The 18,749-nt window shown below is 55.4% G+C and overlaps 7 protein-coding genes across 7 annotated transcripts; 1 reads left to right on the forward strand and 6 right to left on the reverse strand.

Moving 5' to 3' along the window:
* Positions 1–279: 279 nt before the first annotated feature.
* On the reverse strand, positions 280–732 carry CDEST_05725 (uncharacterized protein; the record flags this gene model as incomplete). The annotated part of the gene is made up of 1 exon (XM_062921884.1): positions 280–732. The coding sequence occupies one exon, from the start codon at positions 730–732 to the stop codon at positions 280–282; it is 453 nt and encodes a 150-aa protein (XP_062777935.1).
* A 2,001-nt stretch (positions 733–2,733) lies between these two features.
* On the reverse strand, positions 2,734–4,304 carry CDEST_05726 (Putative oxoglutarate/iron-dependent dioxygenase, non-hem dioxygenase domain-containing protein). The gene is made up of 3 exons (XM_062921885.1): positions 3,811–4,304; positions 3,671–3,737; positions 2,734–3,586 (listed from the first exon to the last, which is right to left on the reverse strand). The coding sequence occupies exons 1-3, from the start codon at positions 4,098–4,100 to the stop codon at positions 2,822–2,824; spliced, it is 1,122 nt and encodes a 373-aa protein (XP_062777936.1). The 5' UTR covers positions 4,101–4,304; the 3' UTR covers positions 2,734–2,821.
* A 2,259-nt stretch (positions 4,305–6,563) lies between these two features.
* Positions 6,564–8,270, reverse strand: CDEST_05727 (Putative peptidase M28). The gene is made up of 4 exons (XM_062921886.1): positions 8,040–8,270; positions 7,536–7,977; positions 7,106–7,410; positions 6,564–6,979 (listed from the first exon to the last, which is right to left on the reverse strand). Exons 1-4 carry the CDS (start codon positions 8,190–8,192, stop codon positions 6,743–6,745), a joined length of 1,137 nt encoding a protein of 378 aa, XP_062777937.1. The 5' UTR covers positions 8,193–8,270; the 3' UTR covers positions 6,564–6,742.
* A 1,282-nt stretch (positions 8,271–9,552) lies between these two features.
* On the reverse strand, positions 9,553–10,555 carry CDEST_05728 (uncharacterized protein; the record flags this gene model as incomplete). The annotated part of the gene is made up of 3 exons (XM_062921887.1): positions 9,553–10,081; positions 10,169–10,429; positions 10,521–10,555. The coding sequence occupies 3 exons, from the start codon at positions 10,553–10,555 to the stop codon at positions 9,553–9,555; spliced, it is 825 nt and encodes a 274-aa protein (XP_062777938.1).
* Positions 10,556–11,161: 606 nt separating this feature from the next.
* On the reverse strand, positions 11,162–12,619 carry CDEST_05729 (Putative Ecp2 effector protein; the record flags this gene model as incomplete). The annotated part of the gene is made up of 1 exon (XM_062921888.1): positions 11,162–12,619. One exon carries the CDS (start codon positions 12,617–12,619, stop codon positions 11,162–11,164), a length of 1,458 nt encoding a protein of 485 aa, XP_062777939.1.
* A 3,287-nt stretch (positions 12,620–15,906) lies between these two features.
* On the forward strand, positions 15,907–17,013 carry CDEST_05730 (Putative asparaginase/glutaminase, L-asparaginase, asparaginase/glutaminase, active site 2; the record flags this gene model as incomplete). Its single annotated transcript, XM_062921889.1, has 1 exon — positions 15,907–17,013. The coding sequence occupies one exon, from the start codon at positions 15,907–15,909 to the stop codon at positions 17,011–17,013; it is 1,107 nt and encodes a 368-aa protein (XP_062777940.1).
* Positions 17,014–17,283: 270 nt separating this feature from the next.
* CDEST_05731 (Putative emopamil-binding protein) lies at positions 17,284–18,394 on the reverse strand (the record flags this gene model as incomplete). Its single annotated transcript, XM_062921890.1, has 2 exons — positions 17,812–18,394; positions 17,284–17,744 (listed from the first exon to the last, which is right to left on the reverse strand). The coding sequence occupies exons 1-2, from the start codon at positions 18,062–18,064 to the stop codon at positions 17,284–17,286; spliced, it is 714 nt and encodes a 237-aa protein (XP_062777941.1). The 5' UTR covers positions 18,065–18,394.
* Between the last annotated feature and the right edge of the window lie 355 nt (positions 18,395–18,749).

Raw genomic sequence — 18,749 nt, forward strand, 5'->3', positions numbered from 1 at the left:
TGAAGACAAGGTAGACTTATTCCATCCTAAACCATCCCTCCCTCTGTTGTTGTTTTTAAAGTCATCCTTTGTGCAATCCATGATACCAGTCGCTTTGAAGATGTCGATTCTCGGTAGAAGGGAATCGACACGAGCACGCCCACTGCTGAAGCCGCCCACGAAGCCCTCTTCTTCTCGTAGATTTGCCACTTTTATACAAGACGCAGAACAAGATGCTCTTGAAACTCCTTCTACTCCTCAAAATCATCCTTGAGCTTTCTGATCGACAGGTCCAAGACATCATTGTTGGGGGGCGCCGGTCGCAACCGGGACTGGGTCCTCGGCCACCACCGACACGGTGGCTTCTGCGGTACCGTTCGCCGGGTTGGATGCTTCCTCAGGCGCCGGGAGCCTCCACGTACAGGCCCGCTCCTCCCAGCTCGAAGTAGAGGATCCGGGGGGGTTCAACGTGGTGATGCCCGTCATGACGAGGCAGCGCTTGAAAGACTGATGGCTGTACTTGAAGTGGCCGCGGCTGCGGCTCCAGTCCAGGCAGAACTCGGTCATGCCGGGCACACTGGTCCCCCGGCAGCCATCGGAGGCGTCGACAGTGTAGGAGCCGTAGCTGGTGTAGAATGTGGAGTGCGCTCTGTTGCAGTTTCCATTCCAGTCACATTCGACAACAGCCCACAAGAGGTCAGCGACGCTTGTGGTTGCCAGCGCCGCGATGAGTGTCACGACTTCGAAGCGCATCTTGTGTGTGTGAGAGAGAGAGGGGGGGGGGGAAGAGAGAGAGATGAAGAGAGCACTTGGCAGAGTGGAGGATGTTTGGTGACGAGGAAACAAGAGTCGGATGGGTGAGTGAGGTTGGTTTTTCGTGAAAGGCAGCAGACGGAACTCCACGAGGCTTAAATACCTATTAGCCGTCCGACTTTTTGGGACTTTGGTAACCAGGTCCCTGGTGATGATAGGGACGACATTTTGCCAGTGTCTTCGTAATCTGACGCCGGATGTGATATGATCCTTGCCAGTGTATTGCAGATGAGCTGGACTAGATGCGGTAGGTGTCTTCCTCTGACCTTGAAAAAAGGCGCGTATCTAACTCAAAAGACTATGTTCATCTTCCACTGACAAACATAAGCGAAGGTCCATTAAGTAAGCTTGAATTTCTCCCCCCTGATGCAGAATAGCAGGGCATGAATCCTAGATTGTCAATCCAAGAATTATCAACAGGTTCACGCGTTGCCCCTTGGTTTGCTTTGGCTCCTAACAACAATAGCTCCAACCGTCTCTTCTGATTATTCAAGAGCCCACGTCTTCCGACATTCGACGCCGGTCTCCAATGCCTGCACGATCCAGAAAGTCTTACTTCAGGTAGTTGGTGAAAACGAACAAGGGGTTCCATCCAGGATGTCCCTCACCTTTCCCATCCTCCCGACCTCTTCCGACAGTTGCGCATGAGCTCAAGGGATCTCCTCCTTCCCATGCAGGGAGTCAACATAGATGCTAGCAGTCAACTGGCCGTTGGTTCTCTCCACTGAGGGTCACACCTTCATTGTTGGTGCAGACTTCGATTTCTTACACGGCATTTTGCCCAGTAGGGATAAACGCCGTTCGTTGGCCAATGGAATATGCCAGTGTTTGCAGGCTACCTTGCATTTGTGCGGAGCATTTTCCAAATGGACTCTCATCTTCAACGTTAGCGTAGGCAGGGGAAACACGAAATTTTGGTTGTGCTCAGCCCATTTTCTTCACGGCTGATTGAAGCGAGCCTTTGCGAGAAATCATTGGACACAGAACGACAGGGCGGCTCGGATGGTGTCCTTCAAGCGGGATGTTTCTCACCGACGTCTTGGTCTTGGGCTTTTCTAGTATTCACTATATCGGTGTAAAGACTCTTGAATCCATCCCACGATTCTCTCGTTAGGCGCACCATGAGATGTTTCAAGTTCACTCTCTTAAAACTTGTACGAATATCTATATGTGCCCCTTGCCTTATGGGTTTTGATCTTTCGTTTGCCAGAATGTGCCTTTCAATATTTGCATTTTGAAGCTTTTTATGCAGTCGTCTCTATAGTATTGTTTTAAAGAGGACAATGCCACTATTATTGGCTTGCGTGAACTGGCTAATGGCATCAACCTTGACTGACCGACAGCCTGGTGGCAACATGCTTACTGTGAGCATCCCCTCGTGCCCTTCAAGTAGGCCAGTGTATTTGACGTCATTTATAAGAAGGACTCGGTTTCTTTTTAGGGTTCTTTTTTTTTTTTTTCGTTAGTTCTTCCTAGGTGGTGGTGGGTTGACATGCTTGACAAGCTGTGTAGCGCTCGTGTCATAACCAAATCTTTTAAAGTCCTGCTCATGGCGTCGTGTTAATTCCCGGTGTGCTTGGAAAACAGATGAAAAGGGGGATAAACAGCGTTATTGTCAATGAACAGTATGGAGACAACGGATTGAGAAATGAGTTTGAAACAGTCTCTTGCTTCACATTGCAGAGTTCACAACTCTTAGTCACTAGTCCTCTCATTGTTGTCTAGAATAACTTCACTTGCCCCTTTTGCTAACTCTGCCTCTTGAGATCATAATATTCTTCAGTATCATTTTCTTTATGAATCATTAAGCATTAAGTTTTGGACTCGGCAGAATGTTATCCTAGAAGCGTTTCTTACTTGTTTACCATTGGCGCATTTGATGATGTCTCACTTCAAAATGTCTCAGTTTGCAGACTAACTGTGCCTTGCATGTCGTGGAATGGTGGTACCTTGCATCAAGTGCTCAATTACTGCATTAGGACAAACGATCAAAATAAGCAATGTTGCTCTATCTGAAAACAAACCACGCTCAGTGGGCCTTGACCAAGTTCTCCTTCACCACGGGCGCCTGCTTCGGCCCCTCGGCCGGAACCTCGGACGCGTGCGCCTTGGCAACCGACTGGGCGTAGGGAGTCCACTCCTCGTCGGCCGTCATGCCGCCGTACAGCATCGAAGGCGGCGCCAGGGCCTGGACGTCCGGGGTGGCCTTGAACAGGAAGAACTTCTCGTCGTGCCACTGGCCGGCGGTGACGTAGCGGCCCTCGCTGTCGGTGAACATGGTCTCGTTCTCGGCGCGGAGGAAGTAGGCGATGGAGTAGCGGTGCTCCTCCGGGTTGAAGGGCACGACGCGGTGGATGCACGACATCATGGTGTGCCCGCTGGCGAAGCGCAGCGAGTCGCCGACGTTGATGATGGCGCAGCCCTTCTTGGGCGCGACGAAGCCGAACTCCTTGGTCCCCGGCGGCCGGATCTGGAGACCCCACTCCTCGGCGAAGAGGAGCGTCAGGGAGCTGATGTCGGTGTGCTTCTGGTGGCCGATCTCCTTGTCCTTGACGGGGTCCGCGGGCACGTAGTGCATCATGGCCAGCGTCGAGGTCGACGGGCGGTCGTTGCGGTGGGCGTTCTCGTAGCGGGCGGCGCCGACGAGGCCCATGGCGGAGGAGAGGCCCGAGAGGACGGCCTTGGTGACGATGTTGGAGCCGGAGATGGCGTTCTTCAGGATCGCCTTGTCGGTGTCGTTCTGGAGGATCTTGGGGAACTTGGGGTCCTTCCTCTGGATCTCGTCTCGGGAGACCTATGTTCGAAAGACGGGCGTTAGTCTCAGGATTTACAAATGGCATGTTTTTTTTTTTTTTAAGTCCTTTTGGAAGTATCTCACCTTGAACATCTCATAGCCGTCCCTGGTATTGGGGAGACCACCCGTGCGGGAGCCGACGGGCTCATACCTGGCCATCGACCATCAGTGATTTGTTGACGCCGAGGAGGAACACCGGCCGGGACCGGCGACTGGCAACTCACCCAAGATGTGCGGTGACAAGGCCAAGCTCGTTCTTGGCTTCGATGGGAGACTCGAAGTAGCGGTGCATGAGGTCGAGCGTCTTCTGCTGGTCGTCCAGGAACCGGCTGCCGTCGAGGCCGTTAAGGTCGAGGTAGAAGAAGCCCTGCTCCTGGCAGCAGCGAAGAAGGATCTCCAGCTCGGCGGGTTCCTGGGACAGGACTCGTCCGAAGTCGACCGTCTCCATGGGGTAGATGGGGACTCTCTTCCCCGCCCACTCGACGGTCTGCGGGACTTCGGTGGAGACGCCCATGATGTCTGATGTGTATGTGTGTGTGTGTGTGTGTGTGTCTTGTATGAGGGTATCTAGATGTGTAGAGGAGGGAACGGAACGATGATCGAACGAGAACTGGGTCGAAGATGATAGATAGCTGGAGAGATTCGTCAGGACGCTTTGCTCCTCCCTTTGACATCAACGCGTCTGTTGGCCCCTCCTATTTATACAAGTGGAAGAAGCTGCACACGTGTAGGCGACGCCATTCTACCAACACCAACACCAACAACAACAACAACACTGCCCCTCACCACCCCCTCGTCAGCGAGCGAGCGGCGCCAACTCTTCCGCCCGCACTCTAATTCCCTTATCCTCCTTCCAGATTGTTTGATGAACAGCGTCCCCCTTGGACTGAGACTCAAGGTTCCATGCAAAGATGCGGGGTTTCGGGCCAATCGGCACCACGCTTTATATCACATGCATACTGCGCCAACAAGACGATTCCTGGCGGGTTGGGGAGCTCGACGCCCTATTCCCTCGTATCAAAAGTGGATAGTCCCCCCTCTAGCACGCTTGGGGGAGGGGGTCTGGCTCTCCTCTCCGTGATGGCGACCTGTCTTCGGTATCTCGCATCACTCAATCGGACGCGGTCCGTCCCATGCAGGGCGAGCGGATGGATTGCACCATTTCTTGGCCCCGTCTTATCATTTCCGGGAGAAGAAACGGCGACGTCCAACCGAACGAAACCCTCTTCCTCTCGATCCTCAAATACCCCGGTTTTAGCCAGACCTGATGGCTTGTGGGCAACATCAACAACACACCCCACTCTCGCTGCTTTCTCGCGTGCCCGGAAGAGGCAGAGTGCGACCACACCCACTCGGGCTTTTATCCGTACATAAACATCGCCAAGCCCGGCAGATAGTCATCTAACAAGGCGTTCGTTTATTCGTTGGCTGATACCGGGCATACGGAGCTGGAGCTGGACGGAATGCCTTCATTTAATAGAAATTCAAGTTGAAACAGACAGCGTGTACATCATGCATTGTCTCCGGTTGAATCAACCCATCTCGCGGTTCTTGTGTCTAATCAAGCCGGAATCCTCGACGAGAATAGTGGCCACTACCATCACCACCATCAGCAATCTCAAAGGGTCCTTGATCCTAACGCCACCCGGGAGCAGCCGCGAAAGGACCCCTGGCTAAAATCTGACATAATGACACTAGTCAATGACCACGCGCATCCTGCTTCGACGATGCGGGGTAGCTCCAACAGTGGCATCCGCCGGTCACCCGGAGGCTGTAAGCAAGTGGTCAGTCTGCGGAGAAAACATCCCGGGCGATTCTGTGGCTCCTGGCATTGTTGTTCTGTAGCTCCTCGCAGGATCTTGGTCATCATTATGCATCAATCAGGGCCGTCGAGCCGGAGTTGTGTCTGGTTATTAACCAGTTAGAAATGACGTATTAAGCACACTGCACGGTTAGAAGGCAGGGGTAGTCTTCCAACACGGCACCCTAGAGTATCGACTGGGGGTGGGGGTGTCTACCTCGGTAACTTGAACAACCGAATTGCTAGTTTAACATAAATCCAAGTCAGTCTTCGAATGCCAACAAGGAAGTTAGAACGTTTTGGTGGTGTTCTCTGACATCATGGTGAAAGAGCAGTTTTTGGTTTCTCTATACCAAAACGAATGCCTATTTCAACAACATCACTGTGTTTTATCAAACAAGGTGCTGTTGATCGAGAAGCTGTAAAACGAACATTACCTGTCAGATAGAGTTGTTAGAGCTATTTTATACTGGATGCTAGAGTAACGAATTAGAGCTTCTGGTTTGTGCTGGGCATTCGTCTCTTTCCAAATGACTGCGTTTCTATGTCATTTAAATCCGGAGCTGCCGAATATTTCTCGCACTTGCTCCAGCCACGACTCATCCTAGGTTGGCCGGTGACATATCAGTCGCTGCTGTTTCACATCATCAGCGACCACTACGATATGCCAGGTTCGTTTCTATTGCTGATCAATCTGCAATTTACCATCAAACAGCGGTGGTTTAATAAACGAATGAAGACAATAAAGCCTCATGAAGTCTCAATTGCCATAGTATTTGTTATGTAATTGTGAGCTAGCATCAACTGGCTCGTTGTGAGTGGGACCGGTCGTTATGACTTCACGCGGTGTTAGTTTCATGAGAAATGACAGAAGTGATGGACAAATGGACCAATCAAGCATGAAATGTTCTGAAAGCATCAAACAGTCAAGGTATACGTGAGAGAGTTAGGAACATGTCGTGAAGACAACAACGTGGGCGAAAAGATCATAAGCGTCTAATCGTCTAGAAAGGAGATAAAGAGCACAAGAAGGGAGGGTATTTAGACCCATCCAGAAGCTGTCTCCGTCTCAACCCGAGTTTGGGACCGATTTGGTGCAGTCATATGCCATTAAAGATTCTTCACATAGGCCTCATGTGAGATGATGCTACTGAAATTAACAACATGTAGTTCGGCAGAACTACTAGTATTTATATTATTTTTTTCTTTCGGAAGACGTGCTAAGCCTAACTGAGTGCCTTTGGTGGTATCAATCTATCAAGATTCCCAATCCTGACAGATCTCCGTCCTCGTGCCAACTGGCCTCTGGCTTTGCGCCTCCCAAGTGGGCATCACGAGCACGAGCGGCGTCGGCACTACGCAAACGGCCAGTAGGCCAGCTCGTAGAGGTACCCCGTCGTCATCTTGGCGTGCTCCAGGGCGTGGTCGAACGAGACGTGCTCGATGGTGTCGTTGGGCGTGTGGATGTTCGGGTTGTGGTTCCCGAACGGCGCCTCGAAGATGAAGGACGACGGGAAACCATTGCGGTTCGCCGAGGCGTGGTCGGAGCAGGCGTAGCCGCAAACGGTGTCCTCGTAGGGGATGTCGGTGTACTGCTCTCGCACGTCAGCCACCATCGCCAGCGCAGCACTATCGGAAACTCTATCCCATAGCCCGGCCATCAAGGGAGTCCGCCAGAGAGAGAGAGAGAGAGAGGGAGGATGGGGACGTCAACTTACGGCTTCGATAAGGCGCTTCATGTAGGCGACCTGGTCCGGGTCGGTCCAGTCCGTGACGACGCCGAAGCGCTCGACGCCGTCGCGGCCGACGTAGCCGACCATGTCCTGGTTCAGCATGGCGACGACCTGGCGGTTGGAGGCGCGGTACTGGGTAAAGATGTCCTGGCTGCCGAGCAGGCCGGCCTCCTCGGCGCCGTACCAGTGGAACTCGACCGTGTTGAGCAGGTCGCCCGAGGCGATGCGCTTGTCCGAGAGCAGGACGCGGAGGACTTCGAGGATCATGACGGAGCCAGAGCCGTTGTCATCTGGGTTGCTTGTGTCAGTCTTTCCGTGTCGAATTTGACCGATTCTGGTTTACAGAAGAAACACAGAACATTCCGCGTAGAAAGAGAGAAGGAGAAGAAGAGGGAGGGCCAAAGAGGCTACTAACCAGCACCAGGCGCGCGGCCGGCGCCGCGGTCACCGGAAATGACCGAGTCGAGATGCGCCCCGACGACCACGGTGCGCTGGTTCCGGCCGGGAATGGTGACGATGATGCTGGGCTGCGACCAGGCGACGTGGCGGACGTAGCGCACGTTGGCGGTCGGGTGGCCGGCGGCGTCGAGGACGGCGGCGACCTGGCCGTGCAGCCACTCGGCGGACTCGACGCCGGTGCGCGAGAGGTAGTAGCGGTTGTGGAAGGCCGAGAAGCGCTCGAGGTGGGTGCGCATGTTGTCCTTACTGAGCTTGGGGATCAGCGCGTTGACGTGGCACGACTGGTTCATGGCCGTCGGGAATGGGAGGGCGGCCGCGGCGGCGAGCCTGAAGTCGGCCGTGGAGACGACGGCGGGCACGTCCGACCACTCGGTGATGTCGAAGAAGTGGACGCGTTTCTGGGGGGGACGTCAATGGTGTGTCCTGACAGCTTGTCAAAAGAGATCAGGGCGGGTCATACGTCCATCATCTGCCACTTCTCCTCCTCCGTGACGGTGACGGTCTCGCCCGGAGCAAGCTCGAGGGTGAACAGCTTGTTCGGGTCGCGGGGCTCGACGGAGGAGCCGGCGGCCGAGAACGCGGCGAGGGCCGAGAGGAGAGGAGCGAAGCGCATGGTGGCCGCTTTTGACAGACGACTGAGGAGAGAGAGAGAGCGTGAAGCTATGAAGGAGACTGGCTGGCTTGACGACAACTACTCTTCACTCGTCTGCAAGGTACCGTGCCTTGAGGGCGAGCTTCTTATATACACTCTGTAAAACCTTCCAGAGAGGTGGAAAGCCGCATGAGGTCGTGCCACACAGCCCCTCCTGACGCCCGACGCCATGGAAGACAAGGCCCCAAGGAGGTCTCGTCTCCGCTGACGCTTGGAATCTTTTGTTGCGCCGATTTCAAGCGGAGCTACACGTCCCCAAGTGAAGGAGGGGGGGTGGTGGAGGGGGGAGATGACCGCCGCCATGGACCCAATGTCAAGCCCCAAATCAATCTTCATGTACGCCGAGAACTGTAACAGGAAGCTGGGATGGCTAGAGGGGGCTTTCTAGAGTCTTTTAGCACGGGCGGTGAGCCTCAGGGCCGATGCTGGCCTCGTCGCGAGGGGATCTGTCTCCGTCCAAGAGGGATACGCTAGCAAGCGAATGTTCTCCCCCGCGTCCCGAGTGTTAGGATGATCCGCAAGAGGTACAGCATTGACGGATATCATTGGCCAATTGCGTCGAGGTCCCGGGCGGTGATGACTGGCCAAGATACGTTGGGTCTTGGCCTCCGAAGTGTAAGACGTTAAGGTCACGGTCGGTTGGATGGCTCCCGAGTCCCGTCTTATCTCTCTTCTAAGTTTGTGTTTATTCTCACTTGGCTTTTGGTTCCTGTTCCGGGACTCTGAGTTGTTGTTTCTCTTATTCGGTCCTCTCGCCGATGGGCAAACCAAAGTGTTTCATCGGATAGATGACGGCGACAAACAACCGTCCCCCCCCCCCCCCCCCCCCCCCCCCCCTCTCAATCACATCTCCTTGTTAACCGAAGCTTCCAAGAGAAAACGCATCACTTGTAGGGGTTAATGACAGGTGCCGTCTCGACACAGTTGCCCTGATAACCGACGCGCCAAGAATAGCTGTATCCGGAAGGTGACTTTCGGCCAAGCCAGTTGCGCGGGGAATGCAACTGAGGGGGGGTTGGAGACAGACCAGTCAAGTCGTCTGACTTGCAGACATGACATCCCGGTTTTACGATGCCAAGATCTTCTAGAGGCCTTCGATCCAACGGTGTACCGTAGAGACGTGCGTAATCAGCAACCGGGGGAAACAATGCTTGGCCCGGACTGGGTGGGAGGCCGAGGACTCGCTGGGTACTTCGGATAGTCCGTTGTTGACAGAGACAGAAGCACTCGGGTTTCGCGCCGCCCATTTCCTGTCTAAAGACTCGACCTGGCCGTCCCTGATATCCTCACGGCTCCCCGACGTTCCCCCAAGTCACCCAAGTCACCCAAGAAGCACTCTTCTCTCGACCGTCACGGACCCTCCTCCGTCTCCCGCGCCGCTGCGCAGAGCAACCAGGAGCAGCACCCCCTGGACCGACGCGAAAAGCCCGTTGTTGACCACCGGCCAGCCGATCAACCGATACCACTCCCCCCAGGACGGCAGATAGGGCGGGTACTCGACCCGGACCATCCACGAGATGGCGACGAGCGCGAAGACGACGGCCTGCGCGGCGAGGCAGGGGAGGCTCAGCGCGCTCGTCTCCGGACGGGTGAACAGTATCGCGCGGGCTTGCGGGACGGCGGCGGCGATGGTGAGGATAGTCGAGAGCGGCAGGATGAGGAGGTGGTGGGCGAGGAGGAGGATCTCCTCCGCCCAACGGCGCGACTCGGAACGGGTCGGAGGCTGGAGGGCGTCCAGGGTGAAGGGGACGAGCGAGATGAGGAGGAAGACGAGGTAGATTGCCGAGACGGCGCGTCGATGGTCCCGCCTGTAGTCTCTTTCCGCTGCGTGACGGAGAGAGTCGAGGAATCTTTCTTCCAGCGTGGCTGGTCAGTCTCCTTGAGCCGAGCCCCAAGTCATTCGAAACGGGGATGGGGCCATCTTCTGTGCAACTTACAATGACAGGGAACAAATCCAGACGACGGCGAGCTGAGCAAAGTTGAACCAGTCGCCCGCCGTGGCCGGGTCGTGGACAAAGACGTCCGGGCGCGGGAAGCCGTTGTCGTTGACATGGAGGAATAGACCGATGGCGAACTGCTCGGTGGCGCTGATCAAGTTGAAGAGGAGGTAGTACAGTGAGAGGCCGTCGCAGTGGCCCTGTTCCCGGATCCGGTGGTGTTGAGGGAGGTAGGAGGCCGCGGTCAGTATGCTCAGTACCCTGGGACACGGTAAGTTTTCGAGAGAATACTGCTACCTCGGGTAGACATGGAGTCGTCCGCTGTAAACCAGGATATGTTGGAGGGACTCACAATCTCACCCAGTTGGGCAGAATGTTGGGGACCATTGCTGAAGACTGAGGTGAGTGGAATGGTCGAGACAAGTGACAATGATGTGAGTCTCTTGTAGCAGCAGCAGTAGTAGTAGCATCACTTGAACAAATAAAAAGCACAAAGAATCTATCACTCTTCAACATGCAACTTGAATTGATCAATGTCAGTTGAGTGTTGGTAGCTGTGCTCGCCCGAATACTGGGCCTCCACAATCGACCTATAAGATTCAGTCATTGTATCACGTGGGAGAGCGAGTCGCGACAACCGAAAGACTCTCTCACATCAGGAACATGTCAAGGAAGGGGCACACGATACTATTCAGTAACAAGGCGCTCAATGCATCATTTACTATCCCATCTATAGCGCTTCCAAGCATAAAAATGGCTGTCCCAGCCCCAACTACCAAGTTGCCCGACTCGCCGTATTCCACAGATCCGAGCCTGCTCGAGATACCGGTTCCGATTCCATCGCATCGGATTCAGGATCCGGATCGCTTGAAGGGTAGACAAGCCACTTGGTTATGGCCTTGCTGCCGTACTGATCAGCCATGCCGCAGTACTCTTCACCCCAATCTTGCATCCAGCCCTTGGTGTTGTTGTCGAGCTTATTAAAGGCCCGAGTCAAGAGTCCACGAAGCGACCTTCGTCTGAGGGCGCCATGGACTCCGGATCGTCTTCGTGCGAGGCATCGAGGAGTTCGTTCTCATTCAGCGCGCGTTTCTCGATACTACTGTCGACGGGTGCAGTGTGCAAGTCGATATCTACGCGTTCGATCTCGTCGGTAGTCGGATCTGAGATCAAGAGGTCGGTGTTGCGTTGCTCGATATCTCCCTTGGGGAGACTGGGGTCGCGATAGAAGAGTCTGAATTCGCCTTGGTACTGCTTCTCGTTGCTGTAGCCGCAGTGGACACCCATCTTGGCACGAACCCCAATTTCCATATAGGTGCAAGGCTCGTAGTTGATGGCTCTCTCAAGAAAGCCGGCCATGTCGCGGTTGGTGATGACAACCTTCTCCTTAGAGGTCATGAAGCTGAGGCCACAGGACTCGTGGGCGGCAAACTTGGCCCAAAAGTTCAGGTCGCGTTCCTTAAAGACGACCTTGGCCGTGTTTTGTTTGCAAAAGCCCAAGAGCTGCTGGCAGTCGGACTTGAGGGGCGTGTTTGCCTCGTGCCAGTCGGAGGAGAGCCAGACAGGGGTGCAGAAGGGGCCCTCAGGATTGCCGCCAAGATACATATCGTACCGCTTGGAGACGGTTGAATTCACCGGCTCGAATTCGTCAGAAGCCTCGTGGACGGTACCATCGAAGACGTAGGCGGAAGCGTTGTTGGGGATCTGGGCAAAGGACTTGACGATGAGGGGCTTCTCGGACTTGGCCTCGCGGATCCTGACAGGCTGAGCGGTATCATTGCCGGAGGTGAAGTTGCCGGGAAGAGTACCATTATTCGGGATCCCGTCGAGCAAGGGGCCGCGCTGTTGCAGTCTCCAAAAGGATGGTGCGCTGCCTGAGGGACTACTCCAGACAGCGCAATCAGCCTCGCCGGCAGCAGAGATGCGGCTGGCGATAGTCCAAGCGGGCCGACTCAGAGATCGGTCGAGGAAATTGGCGATGTCTCCCATGGAGATTACCACATCGCGGGTGTAGGTGCGGGCGCGGAAAGCACAGCTGCCGACCCAGACGATCTCGGCCCAGCGGTTGAGGTCGGAGTCGGGGTGCTCGAAGTAGATGAGAGCTGAGTTTGTCTTGACGTAGTCGAAGAGAGCCTGGCAATCATCGCGACGGGGGCTGCCGACGCCGCTGTCTCTCTGGGTGGCGCGAACGGCACAGAGCTCGATATGCTCGCCGCCTTTGACGACCTTGATGTGCTTGGCGATGGACCAAGGGAGGGAGTGGATATCGTCGGTGAGGCGAACGCCAGCAGCAATGTTGAGAACGACGTCGAAGCCGTTGGAGGCCTTGAAGGGGATCTTCTGGCTGGGGGGAGATGATACAACGGCGTCGATGATAGCAACGTCAGGGACAGCGCGGGCGAGGGTACGCGCCACGAAGACGATGATGAGCGCGAGAACTCGGCGCATCATGGGCTTCTTGTTCTTATTAAAGCGGTGTGAGGCACTCGAGCTGCGTTTTTGTGCTTTGAAAATAGTAGAGCAATAGACTTGTTGCAGTAGAAAAGACAAGAGACTCGTCGCCAATAGAAACGCGAAGCGAAGAAAGAAAGAGAAGACGAAAAGAAGTGGAAGTCGAGCTGGGTAGGGAATCTTCTGTTCCCAGGGGGGCCTATATGATTCGGTGACCCAGACGAAGACGCGACCTCTGGACTTGGATTTGATTTGGTTTGGTGCAGAGGAAGAGAGCAAAAGACGCGTGCCAGCGGGAGGGACGAAAGAGAAGTGAAGACAAGGCCGATTGAGTCTTCACTCTAGAATGAGTGTTTGTGGGAAAAGAAGCGAAGATAACCAGCCGAGTTGCGTTGGGTGACCAGGTCACGGGACTCACTTGCCTCAGTTTCCCGTTTCGGCACGCGATGAGGGTGAAGTGAGGTGAATGACGGACTCTAAATAATCCGGAGGCCGCAAAGGTTCTCGGATGTGTTTGACCGGGAAGCGGAACAGCAGGAAGGAGCAGGTAGTGAGGGAAGGAACCAGAGGAAGGAACCGAGGGAAGGAGCTGTTGGTGGCAGTTGCCCTCTTTCCTTGTCGTTGCGCGTCGGTGAAGCAAGGTGAGGCAAGGTGAGGCACGGTGGGCCTCGGTGAACCGGGCTGTGCTCCCGATGCTGCCACAGTTCCTGGTTTCGATTCCAATTGCCGGATCGGATTATGGGGCATTTGGTACAGGACTCGAATCTCTTGGTATCCTGCCCTTCAGTGGTAGAAGAACTGATCAAACACACGTCCAAAAGGCATTTCAGCCCTCGAGTCCATCGGCAAAGCCTAAATCATGTCACGAGCTGATTCATAATTGCTATCATCCAGCCCGATTGACACCTTCACCGGTGAGACCAGGAAACTCTTCCTCCGACCGCCTCATGATTCATCCCCCGTGCTTTGAAAAGGACGGTGATACAGACTACAGATCTGGAGTTTGCCTGCGCGATATTGTTTAGCAAACAAGCTCTTTGGAGAGAGGTTCATCTGCTGCTATTGGTGGCTGTGACTGCCCATGGACTCGGTGAGTTCCAGCGAAAGGACGGACCGAGAATAGTACCGGAAGCCAGCATGATATTACCCGGTGCTGCGGCGGGTTGTTGTCGCGGGGATCAAGGAAACATCCGATCGAATAATCGAGGACACGGCATCGCCTCCATAAATCGGCTGTCTTCCGCACAAAGACGAACATCCACAAGACGGTTAAAGTTGAGAGAAACCCAACAGGGGCTGTTCCGATTGGTTCTATCTTTGGCGTTACTCCCCTTGGGTCCCATCATCGAACCGCTTTCCAAGTGGCGGCAAGTCACACTATCAAATCCCATTCTCTGGGTGCCGGCGTCCTTCCAAGATGGCTATGCAAACGGACCGAGAGGCGATCGGCTAAATCCAGGACAACACAGGTCGTCAAGAGAGCATGCGTTGTGACCTTTAGTTTCTGACGTGACATACAGCCCGGTCAGCAATAAGCAAAGACAAGAGACTCCCAGCGTTCTTCGATGCTGTGTTCCTGGCAGAAGAACCAAACGCCTTCGCTTGTCTCCAGACAGCTTCGCTCAAGGAAGCCTTATTTCCGGCCGTGTGCATAATCCACATGCCACAATGAAGAAAGGCGAGCTGCTGCTGGCCCGAGGCCCGAAGCGACGCAACCCCTCGTCGGGTGCAACATCGCCAATCTTTCTTTAAGGCGTTCCCATTCGTTCTGGTTGCTAGGCCTCATCTGCGGGGTTGGACATTTCCCATGTGACAAACGCAAAGCGATGGTTCTCGGCTCCATTTGCTGCAGTCAAGTTCAGAAAATGGGCTTCATGGAAACATGGAAACGAGAACACTTGCCAGACGAAGAAGGGCGGCACCCTTCTTCAGTCGCAGATTCTTACAATACGAGGGAGGACCCCGCTCGCCTCTCCAATCTTCGGGGTACACAAACGTGCTAAGAATAATAAACGTGACAAACCACCTCGGGGGAATGAATTGGCCCAGTCGTACAGAGCTCGCTAATCGCCGCCGTCGGCTGTCGCTTCTTGGACCTTCCTTCGGGGAACACAGCCACGCCGTTCAATGGCCCTTTGAAAATCCGGCTTTTGTTGGTCGATACTCGGCTGCCCATGCCTGACTGGTGCGGACGGAACTGACTGACAGGTAAAATCGGGCAGCGTCCGCCAAGATAGGTCTCCAAAGTCCACCAGCCACCTCTCGCGGTACCAAAACCCGATAGGCGCCATGGAGCATCAGGTCATGTCAAGCCTTTGTGTAAATTGGTCCGATAATCACATCCACGGACGGATCGCCGGAACCGGAACCTTGTGCTATGGGACTGGGGACGACGTGGAACCCCCCCCCCCCCCTCCGTTCGTTATCGACCACCTCCGATGGCCGCCGGACGAGTCATTTTTCACTGCTCTTGGGCCTATCCGCCCCGCAGAATCGTGTCGACCCCCCCGTGTAAACGGTCCGGGGCCGGCCTTGCAGTTTCTACGCTAAACCCCATGGACTAGTCCGTTCCCCGGGATGGGCGGGTGTCTGTTGCAGTGCTGTAATCTTCATCGACATCTGGTATCCCGGTTTATCAGAGATAAGTCCAGATAAAGGGTTGTTGACTACCGCAGCAAGACCACCACCGTGAAAACAGCACTAACTTAACCCACAAGCATGGATCTCGGGAGTCGGGACTCAGCTTCTCCCCCCCCCCCAAGGCCGACATCCCTGCTAGAGGCACCTAGTCAACTTTGTTTGCCGAGCTGATAAGACAAGACCCGAGAGCTTGGGAGAAGCGCATGCCTGCGTCTGCAGCGTCTTCGGAGCCCAGCCACGTGTGATAGGACCAAGGCCGTCGAGATAAGGCCCGCGATGATGACGGCTACGCTTGCCTCGTTGCCGGACTACAGTCTACAGTTTTTTCCTTGGTCTCTAGCGCAGGTCTGTTGATGGTCTTCGGGAGGGGAAGGGGGGGGATTGTTTTCTCCGTATCTCGGACATTGACACCGGATTCAATGACATTGGTCTTATCGCGATATTTTCAGTCCTCTTGGTTGGGGCCTTGTGGGATAGGCCGATTTGGATGTAACCGGTATAAAGGCTGGTGAACATCCTGCCTTAGCATCTTTGTTTCTTGCACTCGGCCAGCAAAGCAGTCTAGACCTCCCTTCTTCCTCCACCTCCTCCTCCTCCTCCTCTCCCCAAGTCTCTCCCGATCCGTCCCCTCCCCCAAGACCGTCAAGATGCAGACCCGGAATCTCCTCCTCGCCGCCTCGAACCTGGCCCTCGGCCTCGCCGCCCCGGCTTCGCCTCCGGCCCCTCTCCCTGCCTACAATCTTCTCTCGTCCCGCGAGACGCACTTCAACGCCAGCCTGCCCAACATCACAATCTTCGCCACGGGCGGCACCATCGCCGGCTCCGCGGCTTCCAACGCCCAGACGACGGGCTACCAGGCCGGCGCCCTCGGCGTCGACATCCTCATCGACGCCGTCCCCGAGCTCCGCAACGTCTCCAACGTGAGCGGCGTCCAGGTCGCCAACGTCGACTCGGGGAGCATCACCCCGGCCATCCTCCTGAACCTCACCCGCCTCGTCCAGGAGGCCCTCGACGACCCCTATTGCCAGGGCGCCGTCGTCACCCACGGCACCGACACCCTCGAGGAGAGCGCCTTTTTCCTCCAACTCGCCGTCCGGAGCGAGAAGCCCGTCGTCGTCGTCGGCGCCATGCGGCCCGCCACCGCCATCAGCGCCGACGGGCCCATCAACCTGCTCGAGGCCGTCACCCTCGCCGCCAGCCCTGACGCCCGCGGCCGCGGCACCATGGTCGTCCTCAACGACCGCATCGGCAGCGCCTTCTACACCTCCAAGACGCACGCCAACTCCCTCGACACCTTCCGCGCCGTCGAGCAGGGCTACCTCGGCTTCTTCCTCGACATCAAGCCCGTCTTCTACTACCCGCCCGTCCTGCCCCTCGGCCACGTCTACTTCAACGTCTCCGCGGCCACGGAGCTGCCCCAGGTCGACATTCTCTTCGGCCACCAGGCCCTCAACCCGGCCATCGCCAAGGCCGCCGTCGAGAGCGGCGCAAAGGGCCTCGTGCTGGCCGGCATGGGCGCCGGCGGGTGGACCACGCCCGGCAGGGAGGCGCTGAAGACGCTCGCGCAGGAGAACAACACCCACATCGTCGTCTCCAGCCGCACCATGGGCGGCTTCGTCGAGGACAGCGACGCGCCCAACACGTACGGCGGCTGGAACCTCAACCCGCAAAAGGCTCGCATCATGTTGCAGCTTGCTCTGTACTCGGGGTACGTCTCTGAGCAGCTCGAGACGCTGTTCAAGTATGCGCCGTAGACGGGCAGTGATGACCTTTTTCGTTATGAGATCATGAGTTTATAGAAACACACATACGCACGCACGAAGAGAATAATTAATGTTTTATCACAACTACCCTTTTCGATGCCTCCGTGAACCTGGCGTCTATCTCATCATTCTTTTGACTGTTCTTTGAGAATCGCTCCCTAATGGAGAAAGACACCGCCGTGTTGAAAGTTGAGAACAGCTTTCAAGCTACCAATGTCTACCCCCCCCTTCTCAGCAAAGAAAAATAACAGGCTGCCAGATTTAGATGTTCTTCTTCCCCGATCTCCCCTCCAGCTCCGCCGCCTTCTCAAAAGCCCGCTTCGTCTCGACACAGCTCCGGACGATGAGGTAGAACGGGATCACGATCCAGAACGCGTTGAAGAAGACGTAGTAGCACCAAAAGTAAAACTCCTCGGGCCGGCAGTACATGATCCTGGCGACGAGCTTGTCGAAGGAGCACGTCGCGAAGTACAGCACGTCGCCGTAGAGCTGGCCGAGGCTGATGATGAGCTGCAGCGGGTGGCGGAGCGGGTGCGCCGTGACGATGCAGTACGCGCAGGCGAAGGACAGCGGGCCCCAGAAGACGGCCGTGATGGTCTCCATGCAGACAATGAAGGAGTCCTGCGTCAGGTAGCGCGAGTCGGAGAGGGAGTATTCCTTCCAGAGCTGGCCGAAGATGTGGACGGTGGCCGGCATGTTGGCCTGGTTGTAGGAGAAGTAGCCTTTTTTCCCCCGGTTGTCAGTTGAACGACCCCCGCTCGTTTCCACTAAGAGAGACAGATCACAAACCTTCAAAGAAGAAATGGATAAAGGCGCTCAGGGTGAACCACAGCGCCGTCGCGACCTCGCCATTCGGAAGGTTGGGGCGCGTCTTCTTGATGAGGCGGTACGTCGGCACGAGGATGGCGGTCGCGCCGGCCGCGAAGATGGCTCGCAGCTCGTGTGCGCTGAAGGTGTTGGCGACGTAGCCCGGGAGTATCGCATCCGATGGGTAGTACGGATGAAGCGGGATGGAGGCGTTCATGACGACTTCAGCGGCCATTGTAAGGGTTTCGTCTGGTGCAAATAACGTGGTTTGACTTGTGGTGGATGAAGGTGATGTATCTCTTAGTCGTCGGGTGTATTTACACACATATCTAAGTACAAATATATGTATGTGAGTGTACGGACAGCCACCTATAACATGAAGACGGTGAGCTTTCCACCCTCAGATGGAAGACATTCCCAGGCTTTGCTCCACTTTGGTGCAGCCGGAGAGTTGAGATCCGCGTCGGCTCATTCAGGTGCTGCTGACAGGCTTATGCCCAATATTGAACAGTCACTCTGTCTCATTGGCTAGGGAAGCGATCTGGCCGGTCAAACGAGATTACATGTTATTCGTATTCGGGTTCGACAGGAAAATACACGCAAGGAATGGACTTTTGTATCTCATTCCTCGGGACCCGAGAGACCAGAGACGAGTTGTTGGTTCCACAGTCGGATCCCGAGAAAGGCGGAATCCGGAAACTCCACCAGAAATGGTTCTTTGGAACATTGTTTGTTCCCGCTACAACAACTCTTCGGCATTATGTTTTCGAAACTTTGCGTCTTTTACTTCATCAAGCCGACATGTTTCTAGCTGCTGGAGTTTCTTTCGGGCCCGAATTCTGCCCCTTCAACTGCTCTTGACAACTCCATCCGCAGTCTGCAACTGCTCGACTTTGACAGCTTGGCCGGCAGTTCGCTCT

This window comes from Colletotrichum destructivum, chromosome 3, assembly GCF_034447905.1.
Source record: "Colletotrichum destructivum chromosome 3, complete sequence".
In the NCBI taxonomy this organism is placed as follows: domain Eukaryota; kingdom Fungi; phylum Ascomycota; class Sordariomycetes; order Glomerellales; family Glomerellaceae; genus Colletotrichum; species Colletotrichum destructivum.